The sequence below is a fragment of the Pyrgilauda ruficollis genome, unplaced genomic scaffold (assembly GCF_017590135.1).
Source record: "Pyrgilauda ruficollis isolate IOZ18807 unplaced genomic scaffold, ASM1759013v1 scaffold50, whole genome shotgun sequence".
Classification (NCBI taxonomy): Eukaryota; Metazoa; Chordata; class Aves; order Passeriformes; family Passeridae; genus Pyrgilauda; species Pyrgilauda ruficollis.
The window spans coordinates 7,513,432-7,535,500 of NW_024526600.1; the positions used below are offsets into that span (position 1 = coordinate 7,513,432).

Sequence of the window (22,069 nt, forward strand, 5' to 3'; positions counted from 1 at the left end):
AAAACAGGTAAGTGAGCCACAGCTCCAGGCCTGTGGCTGGATGAAGTCACTCCTAAGTACCCCCACTGCTGTGGTGTCCTCCTCCCTCTGGAGAGCTGGTGGGATGTGGAGGACATCTAAAGTTATACATGGAATAGGCTCCAAAACCTTGGGCATAAAACATTAACTTGTTTTTTTTTTTTTCATTTGTAAAGTTCATCAGCAGGCAAATCTGTTTGATTGCCCTGACAGAACAAAAGCTTCCTGGTAAAAGCTGCGTGTGCTGGTCCCACAGGGGGAAGGCTTTGCCCAAGAAAACCCCTCTTTCCCTCAGATGCTGCCATCCCTGGAATAAACAGACAATAAAATTTATCCTCTACCTCCCTCAGCACCAATTTCAAGTGAAAGCAACCCAAAAGCCTTTAGCTGGAATCTATATTTTCAATATTCTCTGGAGTGGGTTTTGATGAGTCTGGTGCAGTTACTTTAATACTTCATTGATTTTTAATATGCAGTCTCATGTAACAGCACAGCCACATATTCAATATACTTATCCCCCCTTTTTGGCCACTGGAAAAGAAATATTTTACAGGAATGTGTTCAACATCTGCTGAAAACTATTATTTAGTTTGTTTAAAAAGAAACCAACCAGCAAAATGTTTCTCCTAAAAAGTTTTATACAGTTAAAATATACATGCTTAAGCATTTTACATTCAAGGTCTCTTAAGTACAAAAGCCTGCTTTACTTTGTTATGTAACACTGAGACACCAAGTATGATTTAGTCATTCTTCATTTAAAAAACTACAACTTTTTACACAGGCTTTTAAAATTTCATATGGAAAATCACATGCAGAACACATGATGCACTGGCTTATATGGAAAAAAGCTTAACAAGTGCTTTAATTGAAAAAATATATACATACATTTGAGGATCTTACTCAAACAGCAGATTTCTGATAATTTTAGAATGTAAAACAGTAAGTGCAAGTAGATTTTTTTTTTAAATAGTACTATATAGAACTCCATTTCATACAAAAATAGACATCCATATATTTTATTTCTAGGGCAAACTTAAGAGTTTTGTCTTTGTTTGGGGATGATCCTGTTTGAGTGCACAGCTGGCATAGCTTTTGGAATCTCAGATATCTGTCTTCAGCTAACCTGAACTCTTTAAATAGTCCTAGAAATACATACCCTGAATGTAGAAATGCTGGAAAAAAAATATTTTCAATGAAGATGAATTTAGTGCTGCTGAAGCCGGGGAGCTGAGGGACTCCTCTTCCTCTTGTCAGGTGTTCACAGCCTTCCAAGGGGCTGTGGCTGAGCCAGGAAAAGCTTTTCAAGCACCACCTGCAGTCAGTGAGGTCTGGCTCTGTTGGAGCAATAGTGTGGTTGCATAGTGTGGAAACTGAGAGTCCTGGCACTCCAAGCTGTGACCATCAGTTGTCCTTGGTGCCACGGTGCCCTGATGTCCCCACGCTGCTCTGGGAACATGAAGCCAGCCCTGCAGTGCAGGCTGCTGGCACCTTTGGAAATACACACCAAGGTGAGTTGGTTTTGGTGCTGTTAAAAGCAGAGAAGACAAAGGCTGCTTACCAGTATCGTTTAGGGGGTGAAAGGCCCCTGTATTGCCTCATTTCACATGCTGAGCTGGAATTCCAGTTCAAAGGTGTCTTTAAGAACAAAATAAATTGCATTTTAATCAGAGACATCATTCAGGATCGCTTGGAGCCTGAACAGTTTCACCTGGGACATGAAAGCCCAGCTCAAGTTCCTTGAAGCTCATCAGTGCATTCACTCCTCAGTGAGCTTCCAGCAGGGTGAGAAAGGTAAAGACTGCATTTCTGAAGAGCCTTTCCCTTCTTATCTCTTGCACTTCCCATGCTGCAGAACCTCTGCCTGCTCTTTTGCATTTACCTTTCATACTTCAGAGGAAGAGTAATGGTGGCTTTCACAGGAGCAGCCTCTGCAGAATCAGCTTCCCTGCAGAGAGACATAGGATCAACCTCCCATCTTCCAGATTTGTGCAAAATTCAGTTCTTTCAGGAGCTGGTGCTTGGCACGAAGGAAAATAGAGAGGAGTTGCTGCTTATGGTTCCAGTGGTGTATGACTTCAGTAGTTGGGTTCTTTTTTCCCCCTCTACGTGTTGGTAGCCCACAAAAAGTCCATCTGTGGGGTGGATTTTACTCACAATATTTCAATATCCCATTTCTGTGAAGGTTTGTTTTCTATTGGCTGATTCATAATGATGTGATTCTTGTCGTAGTAATTTCCTCCTTAAAAACAAAGAAAATCATGAAGGAAAAGCTTCTGAAAGAAATACACAAATTATACACAATCTTTGAGAAGTGTGACTAAGTAGGAAAATCAGCTGAAAAACAGGAATTCCATGAGGTAGAGGGTTGGTATCTGCAACTGAGCAATGACAATTTTAACCAGCCCTCGTTTTTCAGCTCCTTTTTTTCTTTTTGAGCTATTCTGTGGTTGATTTCCCTTCACCACTTCGTCTTCTGTAACTTGCACTTCTTGCCATCTGCACTATTTAACTCCCCAAGGCACAACAGTTCACCTGACCAAAATAAACCTCTGGAATCAAAAGAGAAAGGCTCCTCCCTGCCCTGCTGTTTCTTGTCCCACTGTCAAGCAACTGGACAGGAAAGGTAGGACTCAGTTTCTCACCTTAAGTACAAAGGGAAAAAAAAAAGCTGGACTGTGGAAGTTAACCTTAATCAAAAAACACACTTAAAACCTGTGAGCTTGAGTGTTTTTGTTTTTCAATACCTTTAATATCAAGCACCAGTTGCTCACTGAGGTATGAAGTGATGGTTCCATCCTCGTTGAGTCTCCACTTCTGCCTGTCCCTCCCATGTTCTGTCCAGAGGGCGACTTTGGCCCCAGGCACGTCTCTGCCCCCAATGACATCCAGACAGGTATTGTTGGCCTAAGAAACATGCAGAGCAGTGAGATCCAGGCCACAGAGGCTCAGTTCTGTGCCTGACTTGTCTCAGGCACTGAGCATATGGCAGTAAATCATGGGAAGCAAGCGAGGAACAGATTATTCAACACCCGACCAGCTACTTGATCAAAGGCAGTGATCTTTGTTCCTTCATTTTTTGAATGTTAAACCATCAGCTTTTTTTTTTAAATACTAATAACAGACCATCAAGGGCAGCATTAGTGGACAACCACTCTGAAACTCACCTTGGACCTGAGGAGCCCCCGGCAGTAGTGCCAGAGCTGGGAGTCGCTGCGGCTGCGCGGCGCCGCGCACACCGAGGTCGCCCGGATGTCTGCCAGGCTGCCAGCCACGGTCAGGTACTTGCCCTGGGCCCTGTTCCTCACCCTCAGGTACACTGCTGGCTGCAAGGGGGTCAGGGAAGAGATTTACAACACAGAGATCAAGAAAACTGATGTGAGAGGGCCTCCCCTCCACCCTCCTCCCCTCCATCAGTCTTCTAAACTCTACGTTCAATTTTTGTTCCCAGTTGAGGACGTTCAGTAATTTTTTGGTTGGAAACCAACGTGCATGTGAAGCACAGTAAGTGGTTTTTCACATGCAGATGGGCAGCTATAAACAGCAATGGCAGATAGGTCTTTTTGCAGAGAATGTAATTATGGCTATAGAACTAATTCCTGTGATCTGCACATATGCCTAGTTCAGCACATTTCACTCGTTGCAAGGGCAGTAAAGGGGCTGTACTCCACAAGCTTTTAATTCTTGGGACACAAAACTTACTGAGTTACATACCCAGCAACTTCAGCCCTCACTAACTGGAATATATGGCAGAGAAATGCACCACTGTGTTTGAACATACATGGAAAACAGGGCACTGACCTGGTATCCCTGTTTGCTGGTTTACTCGAAAAATAAAGAGGATTTTGCAGGACTACTGCAGGGTTTGACCTTTTGCTCTGTTACTCACTGATTGCAGTGCAAATAAAGAGCAGGGAGTTATCAAGGGCAGCTCTGTTGGAACCCCAACTCCTCCAGCACAGCTTTTTTCCTGGGAGCTTTACATCTCCTTTTTTTCCACATTAAAACAAACCCTGAGCTACAGACAATAAGGCCTCTGTCCCACCAAGCATCCATAAACAAAACCTGTATCAGGACAGTGTTTAGTTACTCTTTGTGGTTTAGAGACCTGAATCTTTGAATGAGACTGAAACTGGAATTACCTGGGGTGAGACAGAGAGAGAAAACCTGATGGGAACTGCATGAGCTTTGCCTCTTTTGGAAAACCAGGCTACAGCACAATAAAATTTGCTCTGTTTCCATTTATGTTAATTGTGAAACAAGCCAGTGTGGAACTGGTTTCCTCATTATATTGTTATATGGCAAAAATGTAAAAATAGAGCATCCACAGAACACGCAATGCAGAAAAACAAAACTTGGCACCAAGAAACTGGGAATTATTTCCCTTTAGGAACCTAACACAGATCTTAGTAACTGCTGCAAGAGGCATTTTCTGCTTCAGCAATCTTCAGTGGGTCCTTCTGGCTGTCATCATTAGGCCTGATTTAAGGAGTACAACACACCCCAGTGTGCTGGATGGTAGAACTGATACCTGTCCATAAAACCCCTTTTCCTCACTCAGCCTTACAGTACCTGCTTCACAGGATGAAGGGAGCCTATCACCTTCCAGCCGCTGTGTTCACTCCAGTTTGACACCTCCCTGGGCTCCAGCAGAATCTGCTTGCCTAAAAAATTGCATCCCTCGTAGGCAATCCACCTGGATACAGAAAATAGAATGTCAAAGGGCACTTGTTTCCACAGCAAAACTAAACTGCAGGTCAGAGCTGTGCTCTTGGAAGCCCCCAAAGCTCTCCACAGTGATGCCTCTCTTTCTGTGCTGCAAAATGCCATCCATTTCAGTGGGATGACTGTCTTCTCTTGGAATCCACACCTGTTTTCTGTCTGTCTGCCTAAAATTTGTAAACTACATTTCCCATCTCCCCTCTCCCCCTCCATTTTTTTCCCCACAAAAAGGAGAACCTCTGCATGAGCCCAGATGGGAATAATGCTGGTTTCAGCCAGGCCTGTGTCAGGAAACTAGGGAGCCACACTTGCAGCTTTGCCTGGTTGTGCACATTGATTACAAGAGGATCTTGTCTGATGCTTTTGTTGCAGTTAAAGCTTTTTATACAATTTCACTTGTCTGAAAACACATTACAGGTATTCACTCCAACCCCCACACCCTGCTGCAGCAGATTTTCCTGTCATGAATACACCATGGACGTGGCTGAGTCCTGTGACACCCAGTTAAAGCACTGGCTCACACAGACCCCTTGTTATCTGAGCATCTGCTCAGTAAATGCTGCTGACAAAGGCAGCCTCAGGAGCACAGATCCCTTCTGTCTGTATCAATAGCACGTTGCTGTGTGGACAGTGACTCCTAAATGCCTGACTCATTAACTCCTCTGAGCACAAAGCAAGTGCTGGTTTCCCAGGTTACCTGCTGTACAGGTCAGCTGCCAGGAACACGAGGGATGGCTGTGCCCTGAGTCAGTGAGGAAACACCCACAGCCTCACAGCACCTGGAATTGCTTTTGCCCAGTGCCCACAGCTCAGAGAAGCTGAGAGCCAGCCCTGCTCGGGCCTCCATGGAGGCTCAGCTGTGCCTGGCAATGAGGCTGGGTCCCTGTTTCTTCAAACCAAGTCCTCACCTCCTGACTAACAGGTATTCAGGGCAGCCTGAGCACCCCTGTGCCTTCCTTATACTTTGAACACATTCCTGGCTTCTTTTTCCTAGCAATGGTTTCTGTCAAGTCACTGAGAATTCCCTGTTAACATTATTCTTGGAGCATGAACAGCCCCACGTGGAATGCAGTTTCAAAGCAAACATTTACAGGGAACAGAGAGGGGAAAGACTTACAGTGACCACCATCTGAAGCCAGGTCGGGCTCCTGGCATTCAGTGACACAGAAAATCCCATCTCTGCTCTCACACAGGATGTGCCACCTCTCAGAGAACCCCAGCACCCGTTGCCAAGGCAGATTGCAGATATACTTACTGTGCCTTACTGAGGTGCCCAGCTGGCTCAGGAAGGAGCCTTTCAGCTAAGCCTGGCAGCAAGATGCCATAGGACTATTTACATAAATCTTTGCTATTTGCCCAAAGCTGACAGCAGGCTTTGGGACCAGGAACCAAAAACCCCTCTAAACCTGCCTTCATGAACTCTGAATCCCAGATAAGGCAAACAAACCCTCTAGGACATCCCACAATCACCTGACACCCCCAGCCTTTAGGCTAGCTGTCTGCTGTGTGGGATGGGGACAGGCTGTGGAAGTCTCCTGTGAACTGTAAAATACACTGATATACTTTACTTAACAGGTGTGGTGTTCTGTGGCTAACACAGCACATGGAGCAATGAAAATGGAAAATCAACACTAAAAATCAACACACCAAAAATCTCTTGCACAGTTCAACTCAGCTCAGACTTCCCCCTCAAGGATTTTTACTTTGCTTTTAGTGAAGCTGTGCAACACAATTTTTCACAACTCAGAACAGATTTTTATGCTTCACCAGCTCAGGAAAAAAGCCACAAGGCAAGCATGAAGTGTTTGAGATGAAACAAGCATCAGTGCAAGATGAGCTTCCTCAGTAGTGTACAGACACAAAGAAGAGGACCAAAGGGCACTAGAACTGAAACCCAAGTGCACAGGTGAATTTGCACATAAGCTTAGAGCAAAAAGTATATTAACTCTGTATAATTTTTCCTTATGAAACTTGTGAGAATTTTTACTAATAAAACCCTTTTGAAAAGGGCCCATCCCTTTTCAAAAAAAGCCGTATTTTCCCTCACACATTTATTTTTTGGTTTTGCAAACTTTGATGGGAAAGCCTAAGAAAGGCAAGGGGAGAAATGCAGAGGGCCAGACCAAAGGCTGAGTGTAAGCCAGCCATGGCAAGGGATGGAGCTCTGCCCATTGCTGCTGAGCTGCTGCTTTGCAAAGAGCATTCACCTGAGCCAGAGCTGGGGGAGGCTCCACAGCTGTGATACACCATCCTTGGAAAATCTTTACTCTCTTTCGCAGGAAGCATCGAAAAGAGCTCAGAGGAAACCCAGCATTTCTGCCCTGAACCTACCCCAGAGACAGGGAAGCACCTAACCTGGCTTGGACACCCAAAAATGAGCAGAAAGGTGCAGGAGGGGCTGGCCTGGTGCACTCACTCTCCTGTGATTTCTTGCCACGTGGTCCCAAAGCCATCGCCCTTCCTTCAGCCAACTGCTGGGGCAAAAGGATTGAATTTCCAGACAACACACACTTCTGCATTTTCAGCAAAGGTTCAGGCTGGAAGTGGCACAAATGGTGGGAATTGTTGTGAACTGGCAAAGCTCTGTGGGGAAGCTTGTTCTCTATTCTCTCAAGAAAATTACAGCCTTGCCCGTGTGGAAAGGTGGGGAAAGGTCAAACATAAACATAGGAAATGTGTGTCCCATTAGGAGAACAGCAGTTTCCAGCCACTCTCAGTTGCAGGATGAGACTCTGCAAGTTATTTGTTGCTGCTGTGGGTGTGGAGGCTGAAAACCTGGCTGAAAACATAACACTTGGGAGCTCTTCCAAAAGGTGAAAGGGAGAGATGTGGAAGAGGTTAGAAGGTCACTGCTGCAGATGTAAAATGTTTCCACAGAAGAACCTGGGTGTACATTCACACTCCTGGAGAAGAGTTAAACTAATAACAGAAGCAAATAGCTGTCCCAGCTGTCAGATCCACCCTGAGCTCCTCTCAGGAGCTGCTGCTTCTCTGGCAGCCAGTCAGCACATCAAGCTTCCCTGAGCCACTGCAGTGGTTTAAATCACTGCAGTTTACAGCTGGCATTTTACAGCCTGTTAATAAAGGCACTCCCAAGTTTACACTACCTGTCTTGTAAAGTCTGTGCCTCAGAACAGAAGCTAAGAATGTAAACCATCCTATGGACAAGGCAATAATCATGAGACAGTGTTAGCTCCTACAGTGCAAATCTGACAGGGGTATTTCTTCCACACTTACAATCCACTTCTCACCCACACAGACTGGGTGTAAAAATGAAGGTCCTCGTTCAAAACAGAATTGACTGCTTCACTGAAGTGCAGCTCTCTGCCCTTACAGCATTCCAGGCTGAACAGGCTGATGGAAGGCTCAGCAAAAACCTGGGGGAGGAGGAAGGAAGAAAAAAAAGCACAAAGTTTTAGTGGGAATAGTACAATTTCAGTTATTAGATGTGATGCACACACTGGCCCACTTCCTACATTGAATTTCCTACAATGCTTCTGGGTTAGCTTGTGCTCCCTCAGCAAATGTAACAACAAGGGAAACCCCACAGCACACAGAGCTGAAACAAACTGCATTTACCAGTGGCTTTGCCATCACTGCAGTGCCCCACTGACACAGGCCAGGCACAGAGACACCAGGTGATGCAGAGGCCTCTGTTTGGAAAATCTCATTTTGATCTGATTTGTAGCCTTGATTGCTTTTCAAAAATCCACTTTATTTACTTATTGATGGAACATGCATCTAAAATAGTGAGTCAAATCAAAGTCTATTGCCCACAGACTTCAACTAGCTGTAGTTTGCTGCGAACATTTTAAGCAGCTACAAATTGTAAAAGGCCAGAAATGTCAACTAAAAGGTTCTCAATCTTTTTAACAGACATTCCTATTTTTTTTCTCTGTCAATCTTGAAGGAAGAGCATAATAAGTCAATTCTATGATCTCATGTAGAATTGAAACATTTTTCACTTAATGCCCTTTTCTACAGTTGACAGATTGCCTGTGAAAGCAAATAAAAAGATCAGTTTGCATGAAAATGTGGTGCAGCTATAAGGCCAGCAGAAGAACAGAGGAAGCAGATTTAAATACACAAATTCTGTGCCCTAGTACAAGGAATATTTGTACAATGCTTCAGCATTTTTAACCTAAAACCAGAAGCAAAAGGACCTGCAGTTTATACCTGGAAAGGAAGAGGGAACAGGTCTGACTAAGTCAGTGAGCTGCCTCTCCAGGAAAGGCACCTTCTTTTAGGAGATGTTACCTGAGATAGCTGGCTCAGGCAAAATCTGGGATTTCTCTTGCAGCAAAGACGTGGCCTCAGGTGAAATAAATGGAACAAAATCTTGAATTAAAGTTGACACAGGCACTGAGCAATTAAGGGAAATTAATTTTCATGTTTGAAGAGGCACACGAAGTGTAGGGAAGTGTCTCTGAAAAGCTCAGGGGTGTGCCAGGACACATGAATTTGCCTGACACTGACTCAGTGCAGCTGGTATGCAGCTGGTTGGTCACGTTCTGCCTTCCTCTGCAGGGACAGCCCAAGTCATGCAACACTGCAGGGACAGAGCTCACTGAGACATTCTGAAGAAGAGCTTGGGATCATCAACTCAGAGAGATTTTTAAAGCCTACCACGCTCCCAAAATCTAATGTTACACACCAGAAAGGGATCAAAACCTGCAACGTTTTTATTTTGGAATGTTGCTCTTCCCAAGTGCCTCCTGCTGGATGGGGTGGATCAGATTTACACTGGGTGATAAAGGCTCACTTTGAAAGCCAGGCCAGCAGGCCTAGGGCAGGCAGCTACTCCTGAGGCTGCTTTGCTCAGCCAGGCAGAATCATCACACTCCTGTCTGCAAGAGCCCTGGCACTGCCTTTCACCTGAGTGGACACCAGAACTCACGACCACAACAGGCCCAAATTTTCACAAGTGCATTGCTAACCATGAGAAACACCATTTGCCATCTGAGGTGCAGGACATTATTGCTCAAACCTAAATATTGATCCTGCTGTTGCAACATTGAGGATGTTAAGGGACAGGGCTGCTGTACTAGATGGACAAGTCATCTGACCCAGGATATCCACTTATACATCAGGAGTCGATTAAAATGATTCCAGCTCTGCTGTGGCTGTGACTGCTTGGACTGAGAGCTCTGAGCACTCCCTGTGCAGCTGCTCAGAGCCCCTGACACACACACACCACTGATGGTCTGACCCCTCTGTCCCAGGCAGACCTCAGCAGAGATGCAGTGACCTCGCAGACACGAAGTCCAGAAGGAACCCAGGCTGCTGTGCCAAGCCCTGAGCTCTCCTGTTCCACAGCCATATATAGAGCACTGCACTGATTCCTCACCTTCTGCATTCTCTTCCAGGCCAACAGCTGGCAGCAGTGACTTGGGCCTGGCTTTTTTCTCTGACTTTGTTTTCACAGCTCCATGGAAACTGGGAACAGTGAAAAGCAAGGTTTGGGGCTACGCTGTTAGGCTGGGAGGCATCTTGTTCCCAGCCTTTCTTGCAGAATGCTGAGGAACATTTTCACCTGAAAGGTGAGCCAAAGCCATCTATATTTACCCATTCCCATGTCTAGGTCAGCATTACTTCAGCTTCTTTTCACAGTTATTTCAAGGAAAATACCTGAAATGCCATGCTTTGGGAAAAGATTGCCAATTGTGACAATATCAAAGCACTACAGGATTTCTCAACATGAAATTTCTTAACAGTTTTTATGTATGAAGGAACTGACTGCCTTAGCTTAAACCAGCACCAATAACGTTTTAAGAGGTTTTGCTCATCCTGTTTTTTCATGCAACTCTTTTTCATGCAACTTGAAGGGATTTATTATATTCAAGAGGCCAGTGAATAAGGAAAGCTACATTTACATAGCATTTCAAGATATGAACAGCTTTGTGAACTGTTAAATACACTGATATACTTTACTTAACAGGTGTGGTGTTCTGTGGCTAACACAGCACATGGAGCAATGAAAATGGAAAATCAACACTAAAAATCAACACACCAAAAATCTCTTGCACAGTTCAACTCAGCTCAGACTTCCCCCTCAAGGATTTTTACTTTGCTTTTAGTGAAGCTGTGCAACACAATTTTTCACAACTCAGAACAGATTTTTATGCTTTACTAGTTCAGGAAAAAAGCCACAATACAAGCCTGAAGTGTTTGAGATGAAACAAGGATCAGTGCAAGATGAGCTTCCTCAAACACACAGATGACCAAAGGGCACTAGAACTGAAACCCAAGTGCACAGGTGAATTTGCACACATGCTTAGAGCAAAAAGCATAGTTTTAGCTCTGGATAATTCTTCCTTATGAAACTTGTGAGAATTTTTACCAATAAAACCCTCTTGAAAAGGGCCCATCCCTTTTCAAAAAAAACATATTTTCCCTCACACATTTAATTTTTGGACCAACTAAGGTTTTGCAAACTTTGATGGGAAAGCCTAAGAAAGGCAAGGGGAGAAATGCAGAGGGCCAGACCAAAGGCTGAGTGTAAGCCAGCCATGGCAAGGGATGGAGCTCTGCCCATTGCTGCTGAGCTGCTGCTTTGCAAAGAGCATTCACCTGAGCCAGAGCTGGGGGAGGCTCCACAGCTGTGTTACACCATCCTTGGAAAATCTTTACTGTCCAGGCTTGGCCAGCTCATCACCTACAACTGCCTTTGCTGGAGCTGCTCCTGTCTGGCTGCTCCCTTCAGTGTGGGATGGATGCCTGGACAATGCAATGCCCACGGTCCAGTCCCAGCCACACAGAGTGACTCAGTGCCTGGCCCTGGGGAACTGCAGGTAGTTTTTGTATCTGATTTCTTTATTGGCCTCACAGGAATGCTGGGGTGATTAGTTAACACCTGTATTTAACTTAGATAAGATTATATAGAAATACAAGGATTATCACGATTGATCAGAGCAAGAATAAAGAATGCCTCAGAAGAAAAGAGAAAAACCCCAACCAAACAAAAAAAGCATTGCACAACCTACAATCTGGATCTCATTTTTGGTTTTAGAAACCAGGAGACTGGTTTAATTTACAGGTTGAAGGTAACACTTTAGAAGGAAAGCTAATTGCTCATTGCAAGCATCCTGGGCATTCTTGTCCATGTAAATATGACAGAGAGTTGGTCAGAACAACACAGCTGAGGAAAGGCAGCACCAGAGCTGAACTCCCCACTGCAAATTCTATATCCCAAAAGATTAACCTCCTCAAGCAGCAAACACTGGACAAATGCCCCAAGAAGCAACCATGGCCCCATAAATGGCCCAGCTGCCTTCACCTGCTCTCTTGGAGCTGGGCAAGGGCCCACATTTCCTTTCCATGAACCCATGGCAGTAGGAAAGGCAGATGCAGACACAGAACCCTGCACCTCTGCAGCAACTCTGAACCTGTGCTAGGCTTTCACCTGCCTGCAGGAGGGCAGCTAACAACAACACAACAGCACATTTCATCAACAAGCTTTGCTGGAAGAGTGTTTGGGATTTTTTGATGAAAGGAGATGATGAGAGGCAAATGGCATCAGTGTCAGTTGTTCCTTCTTTGTACTCTCCTGTTACTCCACAGCTTTTCCTAAATGCTCTGAGGATGATGAAACAGTCCAACCTGTATTTGGAAAATGGAACAGCAGGAAAAAAGCACAGCTAGGGCCTCCTAAAGATTTGGGTTGAGTATTGCACACTTTGGAGAATAAGGTGTGATGGGAGAGAGGAAACTTCATCAGGAACAGAGGAAATTGGATGAAAAGATGTGCTGAATTCCTCCGTGATGCCAGTGCACAATAAATGGGGAAATAAGCAAAGTGGAACCATATTAACTTGAATTTCTTGTGAAATGGTAGAGAGCGTGTAGAGATGGTGTGGGAGCAGCATGCCATACCTAAAAAATGTACTTAAATGCTGAAAACTTCACTTTTCACCAGACAACACATAAAACATCCCTCCAAGAGCTAAGAGCTAGAGCTAGCCAACCTAAAATACTGTCACTACAGTGAAATCATCAACCTATCATTAGTGTGAGCCTGTTTTCTTATCCAAAACATTTTGCATTGCTCTGAAAGTGTTGGGGTTTTTATTTTTTCTAATTTTTTTTTCCCTATTTTAGTGGGACCAACTCGGTGATTTAGAAGAAAAATCTTCATTTTGTTATGCAATTAAGCTCTTAGACAAATTACATTTCTGGGACTTTTCAAGCCAAAAATCAAAAGTTTACTTTCTTAAATAGAAAAAATTAACTATTTTTCCCCATTTAGTGCAGTTTGCAAATAATTTTGTTTCCATCAAAGCTGCATTTTCTATAGAACAAATGGAATGTTCCCAGCGTGGGACTCCTCCACAGTTCCACTTGCAGCAATTGCATCTCCCTGAAAGGAGAGCAGGAGACAAAGCACATCCAGGGCTTGGTGTCAGGGTTAAAAGTTCTCCTTCTCACACATAAGCTACCAGGGGACACACCTTAGCTCTGAAATGAGGCTGGTATTCAAAGCTGAATAATGCAAGGGGCTCCCAACACCACAAATGAATTCAATACAGCTACACAACAATTCCACTTGGGAACAGGCTTGCTCCTCTCTGGAGTGAGCTAACAGAAATATGCTGTAATAGAAGGGGCTCTGTTCCAAGAGCTGTGGACAATGCTCAGAATGAAGAGTGGCTGCTCCTGGCCGTGACCTGCTGCGTGCTCTGGGTCACGTCTGTGCCACACCAGGGTCCCCAGCACTGCCCCGGGGGCTCTGAGGACAAACAGGTACAGATCAGTGGTATTTTATGCTGTTTTAGTGCCTTGAATTTGTGAATCACAAGGGCTACTATTGGCAAGAGAAGAGCCAAACTAAGAGGTGCAAAAGCAGAGAAGATGTGTGTGAGCTCCCCACGCACAGCCTGCCAAACAAACTTCTTCCAGGGCCTGGCCCTTGGGAAACAAGGGCTGCCAGCACTCTCCTACCATGCCAAACTTCATGTTTACTTCCCTGTGAGATTACAGGCAGGGAGATTTGGATGAGGCCTACTATTATTTGATGTCAAAACTTCACTTGGATTTGGCAGAGCAGAGTCCAAAAGCCTAACTTGAAAAGGAGAACTTCAATCTAAAACCCAGGCTCTGAGCAGGTGGGAAGTCACTGTATGTGCACAGCCTAGTGAGAAGTTCAGCTCTCAGATTCGAGTTGTACACCCTTCCCACCATGCCCACGGACTTGGTGTTTGCATTTGCTTGGGGTTTGGGGGTTTTTCGGGGGGATTTTTTTCATTTGCTTGGTTGGATTTTTTTTTTTTTAATTATTTTTAAAATCTGCTCACAAATGGTAAAAAGGACTTCATGTCTGAAAAAGCTGAACTGAGTAACCCCAGAAGTCCAGCTCCACAGGAGCTGCACTGAAGGACACACACCACGTATGTTTGTGTCCTGTGATCAGGGAAGGAGGAAGAGTTCTGGAGAAGCTGGTGGCCAGTGCCACAGAGGAGGGGCAGAGAAGCCACTTGCTTCTCTTTTACCAACAGTGTTACAGCTCATCTTTGATGCTCCTGAAGAAGAGCCCACCAAGATGTGGAAGAAAGGCACAGACATCACATCAAGACTGCAGATTTGTATGTCCTGTGTGCAGGATTACAATGGGATGTATAAAAGGTTGTATCACTCTTGTTTTGAAGGGAAAAATGCATTCCTGTCCAAACCCCTGGCCATGGAGGATCTTGTGTCTCACTTGTAAAAAAGAGAAGAACTTGAAACCCAGAACACCCAAGAGCAGCTACAAGTGACCTTGTGCAAGTGAGCACGCAGCCTGACCTGCTCCCAACCCAAAAAATCCCGTGAGCCAAGAAAACAAACCTCACTCTTTTCCTTAACTGGGAGTTTGTTTAGGGCAAGTACTCACTTCAGACATCTGACAGGGAAAAAGAGTTCCAAAATGTTATTTTTTCCCCCAATGAAGTCTTACATATTGAATAGGCTTGAGGGATTTGATTGTAGCAGTTGGGCAGCCACAGGAACTGAGGTCAACATAGAGGCCTTCTTCCAGCACACAGTGATTGTCAGTGGTTTCCCCTTTGTAGCACAGGAGCCAACTGCAAGAATAATAACAACAACAACAAAAAAATAAGCTACTCTAGCTGCTTATTTACAGTATGTTTTTTTCAAGATTAATATTTGCTAAGGACAAAAGGAATAAAAAATTCTCTTTGCTCTTGTTGAGCTTTAAGTAAGGTGACTTGAAAGCCTATTCAGCAAAGCAACCAAAGCAGCAAAATCAAATTGTGTGGTACAGAAGCCTCAGTTCCAGAGTCAAACGATGTTGAGTGGAATTCAGACACTTCCACAGTACTAAAGGTCTCAAAATCTGGAATAAATTCTAATTGGAGTTAAAAAAGTCATGGTAACTGTGCAAACCTTCCCCAGGGAGAGCAAAAGGCACAGCACCCAAACCAAGGACAGCATGAGAGTTACTGAGATGCCTTGCAGGACAAAGGGTCTAAGACATGATGGAAGATGATGGGCATGTGTTATGTGCTTTCTGCTGTCTGAAATTTCATAACATTTGAAAAAAAAATTCATAATACTGAAAATGATGGCATGTAAAACAACAGACACTTACCATCCCCGGAGAACCTTAAAAGAACATGGTATGAATGATGTAAAATCAGAAACTTCTGCTGTGAAATCTACACATGCTCCTTGGAAATGTGTATTACTGAAAGCTTTGAGCTACAAGAACAAAACAAAACAAAAACAATGACTAAAAGGAAAATGAAGGCATTATCATTAATGTCAACAGAGAAAGCTGTACTCTCAGAGAAGTAGCCATTCAATTCACAAAGATACAATTAATTGAATGAATTGCCATTCAAAGAATCGCTTACATTTTCTACAGCTGCTTTATTTTAGAAATATATCAAGTATTTTGTCATCTCTGGGCTGGCATAGGAGGCTTCCCAGTGGTGCTAAGGCAGGCAGAGTTATCAAGTATAAGTTCAACTGCAGCAGGAGAGGCACAAATAGGAAGAGGAGGACTCAAGGCTGTTATCATCCTGAACTGCAGCTTAACTCTCACTACAGCTCAGCAATGCAGTGCTCAGAGCAGGATGGGGAAATGCTGGTCAAAGATACACAGCTGCTATTGACAAAGTGCCCTGAAATCCTCTGTGATCACAGTGGTTGCAGGTGGCTTTCTTTTCATTTCAGAACTAGCAGGAGGATTTTTGAGGGAACTGGGGACCTCTGAGGTTCAGCCAAGCTGCTTTTGAATGTCATGGTAAAGAGCTGCAAGTCACAGCGAACCACACCCCACCAGTAAGGTGTGATCAGTTCACCCCAAAAAAGCAAGAAGGCTCAAAATGTTGCAACAATAGTAAAATAGAAAAAGCCAACCAAACAGACAAAAAAACCCCCAATCAACCTCCCAAAAAACCAACCTCTCCCAAACAAATAAACCAAAAGCCCAAATGAACAAACCCACCCACTGAAAAAAAACCCCAAAACAAACCTAAACCAAAATAATACACAAAAAAAACCCTAAAGCCCCCACCAAAACAAGAAGAAACCCTGGTATGATGTAGGCTATGATCTATAGCACAGACACCCAGAATTCTGTACCCTTGGGCTGCCACTGTGTAACTGAGATGAATTTCATTTGAAAGCCTGAGAGAGAGGCTGGAAAAGAATGAAAAATTGAAGTGTATCAAGAGAACAGCTCATATTCTGTAATGGAAGAAAAACATGATGGCTGTTGCAAGAGCTACTTCCCCCTTCATGCCCCAAATTGGCCAAGCTTCCTGCCAAAGAAAAGAAATCAAGTGCTTTTGCCAGCACGGAGCGAGAAGGCCAAACACAAGTGTCAGCAAATGATTTTATGGAAAAGTTCAGTCTATGTTTTTAAAAGAAATGAATGTTTCCTGTGAGAAAGAACAAGAAAGGCTTAAGCTGGCCTTGCAGGCTATGAGCACTAATTGGAGAGCAAGGATCAGCTACAATAAAATGAATAAAGTGTAACTGACTTTTCTGTAAATATAACTGCACTGCTAAGTCACAAAGCACCTATTTAAGCTGTAATTACACTGTATTTTCTACCCACTCATCTCCAAGCTCTTTACAAAAGGGAATATATATACATACACACTGCCTTTCTTTCATAGGCCACGTGCTACGCAAGGCTTTTAGAAAAGATTCACGAACTCATTTTAACACAGAATTTATCTGGTCATGAATGAGGGTCTTAATTTGACAGAAGCTGGGGTGGAGCAGTGATTCCTCAGTGCAAACACTGCAATTAGTCTCCAACTGCAGCCACTTTGTCAGGGTCTGACATGAATGTGTGAGGTTTCGCTTCCCAAAAAGCCAAAGGACAGAATATTGAAGTACAAATGCAGGGTTGCACAGCAATTATCTGTTTCCTACATCGTCTCTACAAGTCACCTGCTGTTGAAAGAGGCTTTGTTCTTGCTGAGCAAAGCTTTATTTTAATAAATGAAATGAACAGCTTTGCAGAGTTGGTGATTTCTTACACTCTGTGTAGCTGGTTTATTAGGAAGCTTGGCAGGCAGAAAAGGTCAGGGGAGTCATTCAGAGACGTCAGAAAATTTTGCTGCTTTTCAATTTCTGGTAAGAACACAAATTAAAAAAAGGCACACTCTTACAGACAATGCAAACAGCTCCCTTAGTTCAGACATATGCTTATTAAAGGTGGGAGAGTGTATAATAGTTCAAAATACCCAATATTTGACTTACTCAAGGGTCAAACATCAGGATGTTTAACGATTTGCCAGCTCATTTGCACCATTCTTAAGAAGTTCCAAACTAAGAGACTGGTTTTCATGAAGAAAACTTTTATTTTACTCTGAATGTGAAATTCTTGGTATTTACCTAAGGGCCTGTCTTCTGCTTATCCTAAGTGATTAAATATGTTCCAATTAAAAATTACTCAAAATATTTCCCCTCCTCCAAGAACTGTAGTGACATGAAATATGTTATTTCCTCCCTAGAGCCAAGGCAGAATCCTATGAAAACCAGGACTGTGGTAAGTCAGGATACTAATTTTTTTTAAATGGTGTTAAATGACTGTTATTAAAGACCATAAGAGGCAAAATACAATCCAGTACATGTCAATATTTAAAGGTGTCTGTGCACATACACAAGCAGAGGTTTTTTCACGTTTATGGAAATAAAAAAGCCTGTAAAGCACAACTTATTGAAACTTCAAAGGTTTGAACTGATCTTAAAGGTCTGCAACACTGGAATAATACACTCACTTTTGGGAGATCCTAAAAAAAAAACATAAGAAGTTGAGATGAGTTTAGATCCCACCAGTTTTATCTGAGTCAGTTATTTTATCTGGTATCATTTAGCAAGGCCCTCTGATGAACATACTTGCAAAAGAATAGATTTTGGGAGATCCTAAAAAAAAATAAGAAGTTGAGATGAGTTTAGACCCCACCAGTTTTATCTGAGTCGGTTATTTTATCTGGTATCATTTAGCAAGGCCCTCTGATGAACATACTTGCAAGTCTTTGGATTTGGCTGCAAACTGCCATGTGAATAGGCTGGGCAGGAAGTCAGTGTTTAAGGCTAAAATAATACACCAATTATGTCTTCAGACAGGAAACATTTCCTGTAGTCTTGGGTTAATCATAAAATGGTAGAATTGGAGTAAAAGGAGGGTGTGGTCCACCTGCTAAGTAACACAATGCACAACATTTCCCATCCAAGCAAGCAAGAGAGAAATTGTGTCCAGATGACAAAATACTTAAGTGTGCTGAAACAGAACCACAGAGCTCTAAAATATCTTTTGTCTGAGAATAAGTCATGTTTCTCAAAATAATTTTTCCCCAATTTGCTTAATTAAAAGCATGCCATGGAGAGCAGTAAAATCACTCAGATCATCACCCATGCTAGCAGGACAGAAAGAGATCAATCAAAAAACTCATGCTGGACAAGGGAAGAGCCCTGCTGGGACAGAACATTGCAGGGAACACAGAGCACACATGGTGATGAACACAGAGCAGGTTTGTGTTTCAGAAAGATAACTCAAAGGTCCATTAATGGAATATAACCTTGTAAGGTAAGGACCAGAGTGTAAGACCCTAAACTAACTCATTTTTGAGACTCAGAGTGAATTATAGGGACTGCTTTCTCTTAGTAAGTTATCACCAAGTAGGACAGAACTTTCAGGGAAACTGTCAGGACATACCATAGATTTATCACAGATTTATCATGGTCAGGATGTGTCCAGTTAAGCTCTAATGTTACTGTAACAAAAAGGGAATCTTAAGGAGCAGCTCTACCTGCTTGGAAGACTTTGGAAAGCAGAAATACCAGCATGTAAAATAAAAAACCCAACTTCCAGGTGTTGATGCATTTGCAGGTTTGAAATGTGCAGTTCCTTTTGCTGCAGTTTATATTTTCATCTTCACCTCACACATAAAAAAAGGAGTGAGAAACAGGATGCAATGCAATATAATGGAAAGAAAATCTGCCATAAAGAGAAGGATGAATGGATGGGATGGTGAGTTTCCAGAAACAAGAGGGAAAGAAAAGGAAAATCAATAGCTACAGAGCTCCAATGTCACTCAAAGCCTACTGGACTGCTTGCATTTTTGGGGATAGAATACTAAAGGGTATGATCCAGAATAAAGCAAAGAGCAGAACACGTAACAGACTTTACTTTTATCTATATATCTACCAGTTTCCTCCATCACTGATCTGCTGCAGCAAGGTGACAATATTGAAGTATCACCTGAAATTACTGAGATATCACCTGAAGCAAGGCATTCAGCATTAATTATTGAGTGTAGTTTAGTACTAGAGACTGTTATGTAATGCCAACTTACCAAATGTGGAGGCTCATTTGTCCCAAGGGGCTCCTGCAACAATAAATACATATACACACATCAGAAAACCCCAACATTAATTACAATTAATTTCCTAGGAGACATGCCAAGTTGCCTGAAATTTGTAAAGTATGAACTCAGGAGCAGAGAAAAGAAACTTCCCAGACTCCTGGCACAATTCTCTTTCCCAATTTCTGCCATGAGCTGCCTGTAAGCTCACAATTACCTGCCTGATTGTTCAATGCCTTTCACACAGAGAACTTGCATCAGCATTAATTAGTTCCCATAATGTGCATTAGAGTCCATGTAAATGTCTCTGCATTTACTTTTGAGGCTGTTTCTTGAAAAAAAGACAGAACTGAAACCAACAGAAGACATCTCTCCCAACATGTAGTCTTCAAAATAAGGTTAAGTATTCCTTTTGCATTCCTATAATTTATTACTTATTAATAATTTATTACTTATTATCATTTAATACTTATGGCTGTAGATTGTCTTTGTTTTGCATTAGGGTTTTGACAGTGCTGGCACTAATCTGCTTGGGTGAATTGGCACTACCTTGGATTGAATAATGGATTAAAAATATTTCCTGTCTTTATTCACTGTATCTAGTACAAATATTTTAGCATAAAAGTAAGGAAAAAACCTAAAAGAATTCTATTATGTAACAGCACAGGCCAGATAAATTCTCAAGTATTTTTAAATACGTTATCAATTATGATGTTTTAAGGCAAATTAATCCTTCCAGGCCAGGCTATTTTCTCCATGTATGCAGTCTGCCAAAGGAAAATTCTTCTTATGAAGTTTCCCTGACAATTTCCTCAAAAGACAAGAAAGATCTGCAGTGCCCATTTAAGTCTCCATCCTGAACAGACTCATTATGCCTTCCATGAGGGTCTTTAATTTGTTTCCAAGCAGATAGACAGGTTGTTATAATGTGGGCTCTCCTGTTTAATTATTATGGTAAACTCTGAACTCCAAAGGTCTCATTTCTTTTAAGGTTTTCCCTTAAATTCTGGTAACTCACCAACTTAACAGGTCGAATTGACATGATGGTTTTACTAGATCCTCCCCAGTCAAGGAAACATTTGTATTTTCCTTTCTCCAGTACATACTGTTCTCCACAGAAATATTTCTGCTGATATGCCACCCACCTAGAGAATGACACAAAAATTAAACTGAAAACATTGCATTTTTCTGCGTAGTTTGATGACAATAACAGCAAGTCAAGCACAACAGAATGTCCACCTGGCAGACAGTGCAACATTAAACCTGGTGAGAGGCACAAAACTGTCACACACTTGATTTTCTGCTTGTCCCTACTTCGACAAACAAAAGATTTTAGGTGTCTGCCTTCCCACCAAATTAATTGTGAGATGAGATGATGCCCTGCTCAGAAATTCAGAGGAAAGACACTTAACTGATAACTTTTTGAATGTCTCTTAACTGAATCTTTGCCTGTTTGGTATCCCCCAGACAGGGCTTTCTTGCAGCTTTTCCAGCTGGATTTAAGAAATATGGTGCAAGAAGAAAGAGAAGTAACTGAGGAAGGCTTGATGAGGTTAAGCAAAAGCCTACAATAGCTGGCAGTTCAAGCTTCTCCCAGCCTGCTTTCTCTCCTGCAATTTAAGAAGAAAGAAACCTCCAGCTAGAGGGTCCTTCTATCCCTGCACAGCGGCAGAAGCAGACGGGGGCTGGTTAGAAAGACACCTCTAAATCACCCACTTTTGGTGGCGCACTCCTCTTACTCACCCAGCACTGGGACTGTTTTACTAGGGACGTAACAGGACATGTCTTTACTCATTTTACTTCTATCACACACTGATGAATCTGTTTGCTATTAATTATCTAATGTGGCTTTTTTTAAATCTCCTGGTGCTCTCTCTACCACAGTGCCTTCAGCAGCAAGTTCCAGAAACTCACTGCCTCTGGTGTAGGAAAAGCTTTTCTCCTTCCCATATCAAAATCTGCTTTAAAGCAATCTCCAGTTCTGTAAAGCATTTCCCCCAGTTGCTGTCATGCAAGATTCTGTGAACTGCATTAATCTTGTCTTACCACCTTCAGGATTTTGCAGCTCTCATTTGTATCCCTCCTCTCCAAACTGAGTCTCAGCCTTTCATTCTTGCAACTAATCCTCATGAGACACTAATCACCAATCCCTACATAAGCAGTTCAGGTCCCTCACTTCACAGTTCCTGATCCCCATCACCATTAGGGTAGTGATGACAATATTAATACTGCATTTTAAAAATTATTACTAAATGTCTGAAACCCACATGATTTCACAATGCTCTTTTCCCTTAATGTCTTTTATGTTTTAGTTTTTATAGTTCTATAAAAATTATTTTAATTTTCAGTGCCAGCAGTCTGACTTTATTACAAATACAGCACATCTCATCCTTTCTGGACAGGCTCTACTTGTCCCAAAAATTATACCAGCTCTTAATATAGCTAAAATATCTTTTCAGTATTACTGCAATGGAACTATGTGACTCTTCTGGGGGGACATCACAAGCTTTTCC

General features: G+C 42.7%; 1 protein-coding gene across 1 annotated transcript in view; it reads right to left on the minus strand.

Annotated features, from left to right (window-relative positions):
• Window positions 1–43: 43 nt before the first annotated feature.
• CRYBG3 (crystallin beta-gamma domain containing 3) overlaps window positions 44–22,069 on the minus strand; it is an 82,586-nt gene continuing 60,560 nt past the window's right edge. The window contains 9 exon segments of the mRNA XM_041480178.1: window positions 44–2,257; window positions 2,763–2,922; window positions 3,183–3,341; window positions 4,588–4,711; window positions 7,975–8,114; window positions 14,666–14,792; window positions 15,320–15,429; window positions 19,548–19,580; window positions 20,575–20,701. Coding sequence (XP_041336112.1) covers window positions 2,169–2,257; window positions 2,763–2,922; window positions 3,183–3,341; window positions 4,588–4,711; window positions 7,975–8,114; window positions 14,666–14,792; window positions 15,320–15,429; window positions 19,548–19,580; window positions 20,575–20,701 — 1,069 coding nt within the window. The 3' untranslated portion in view covers window positions 44–2,168.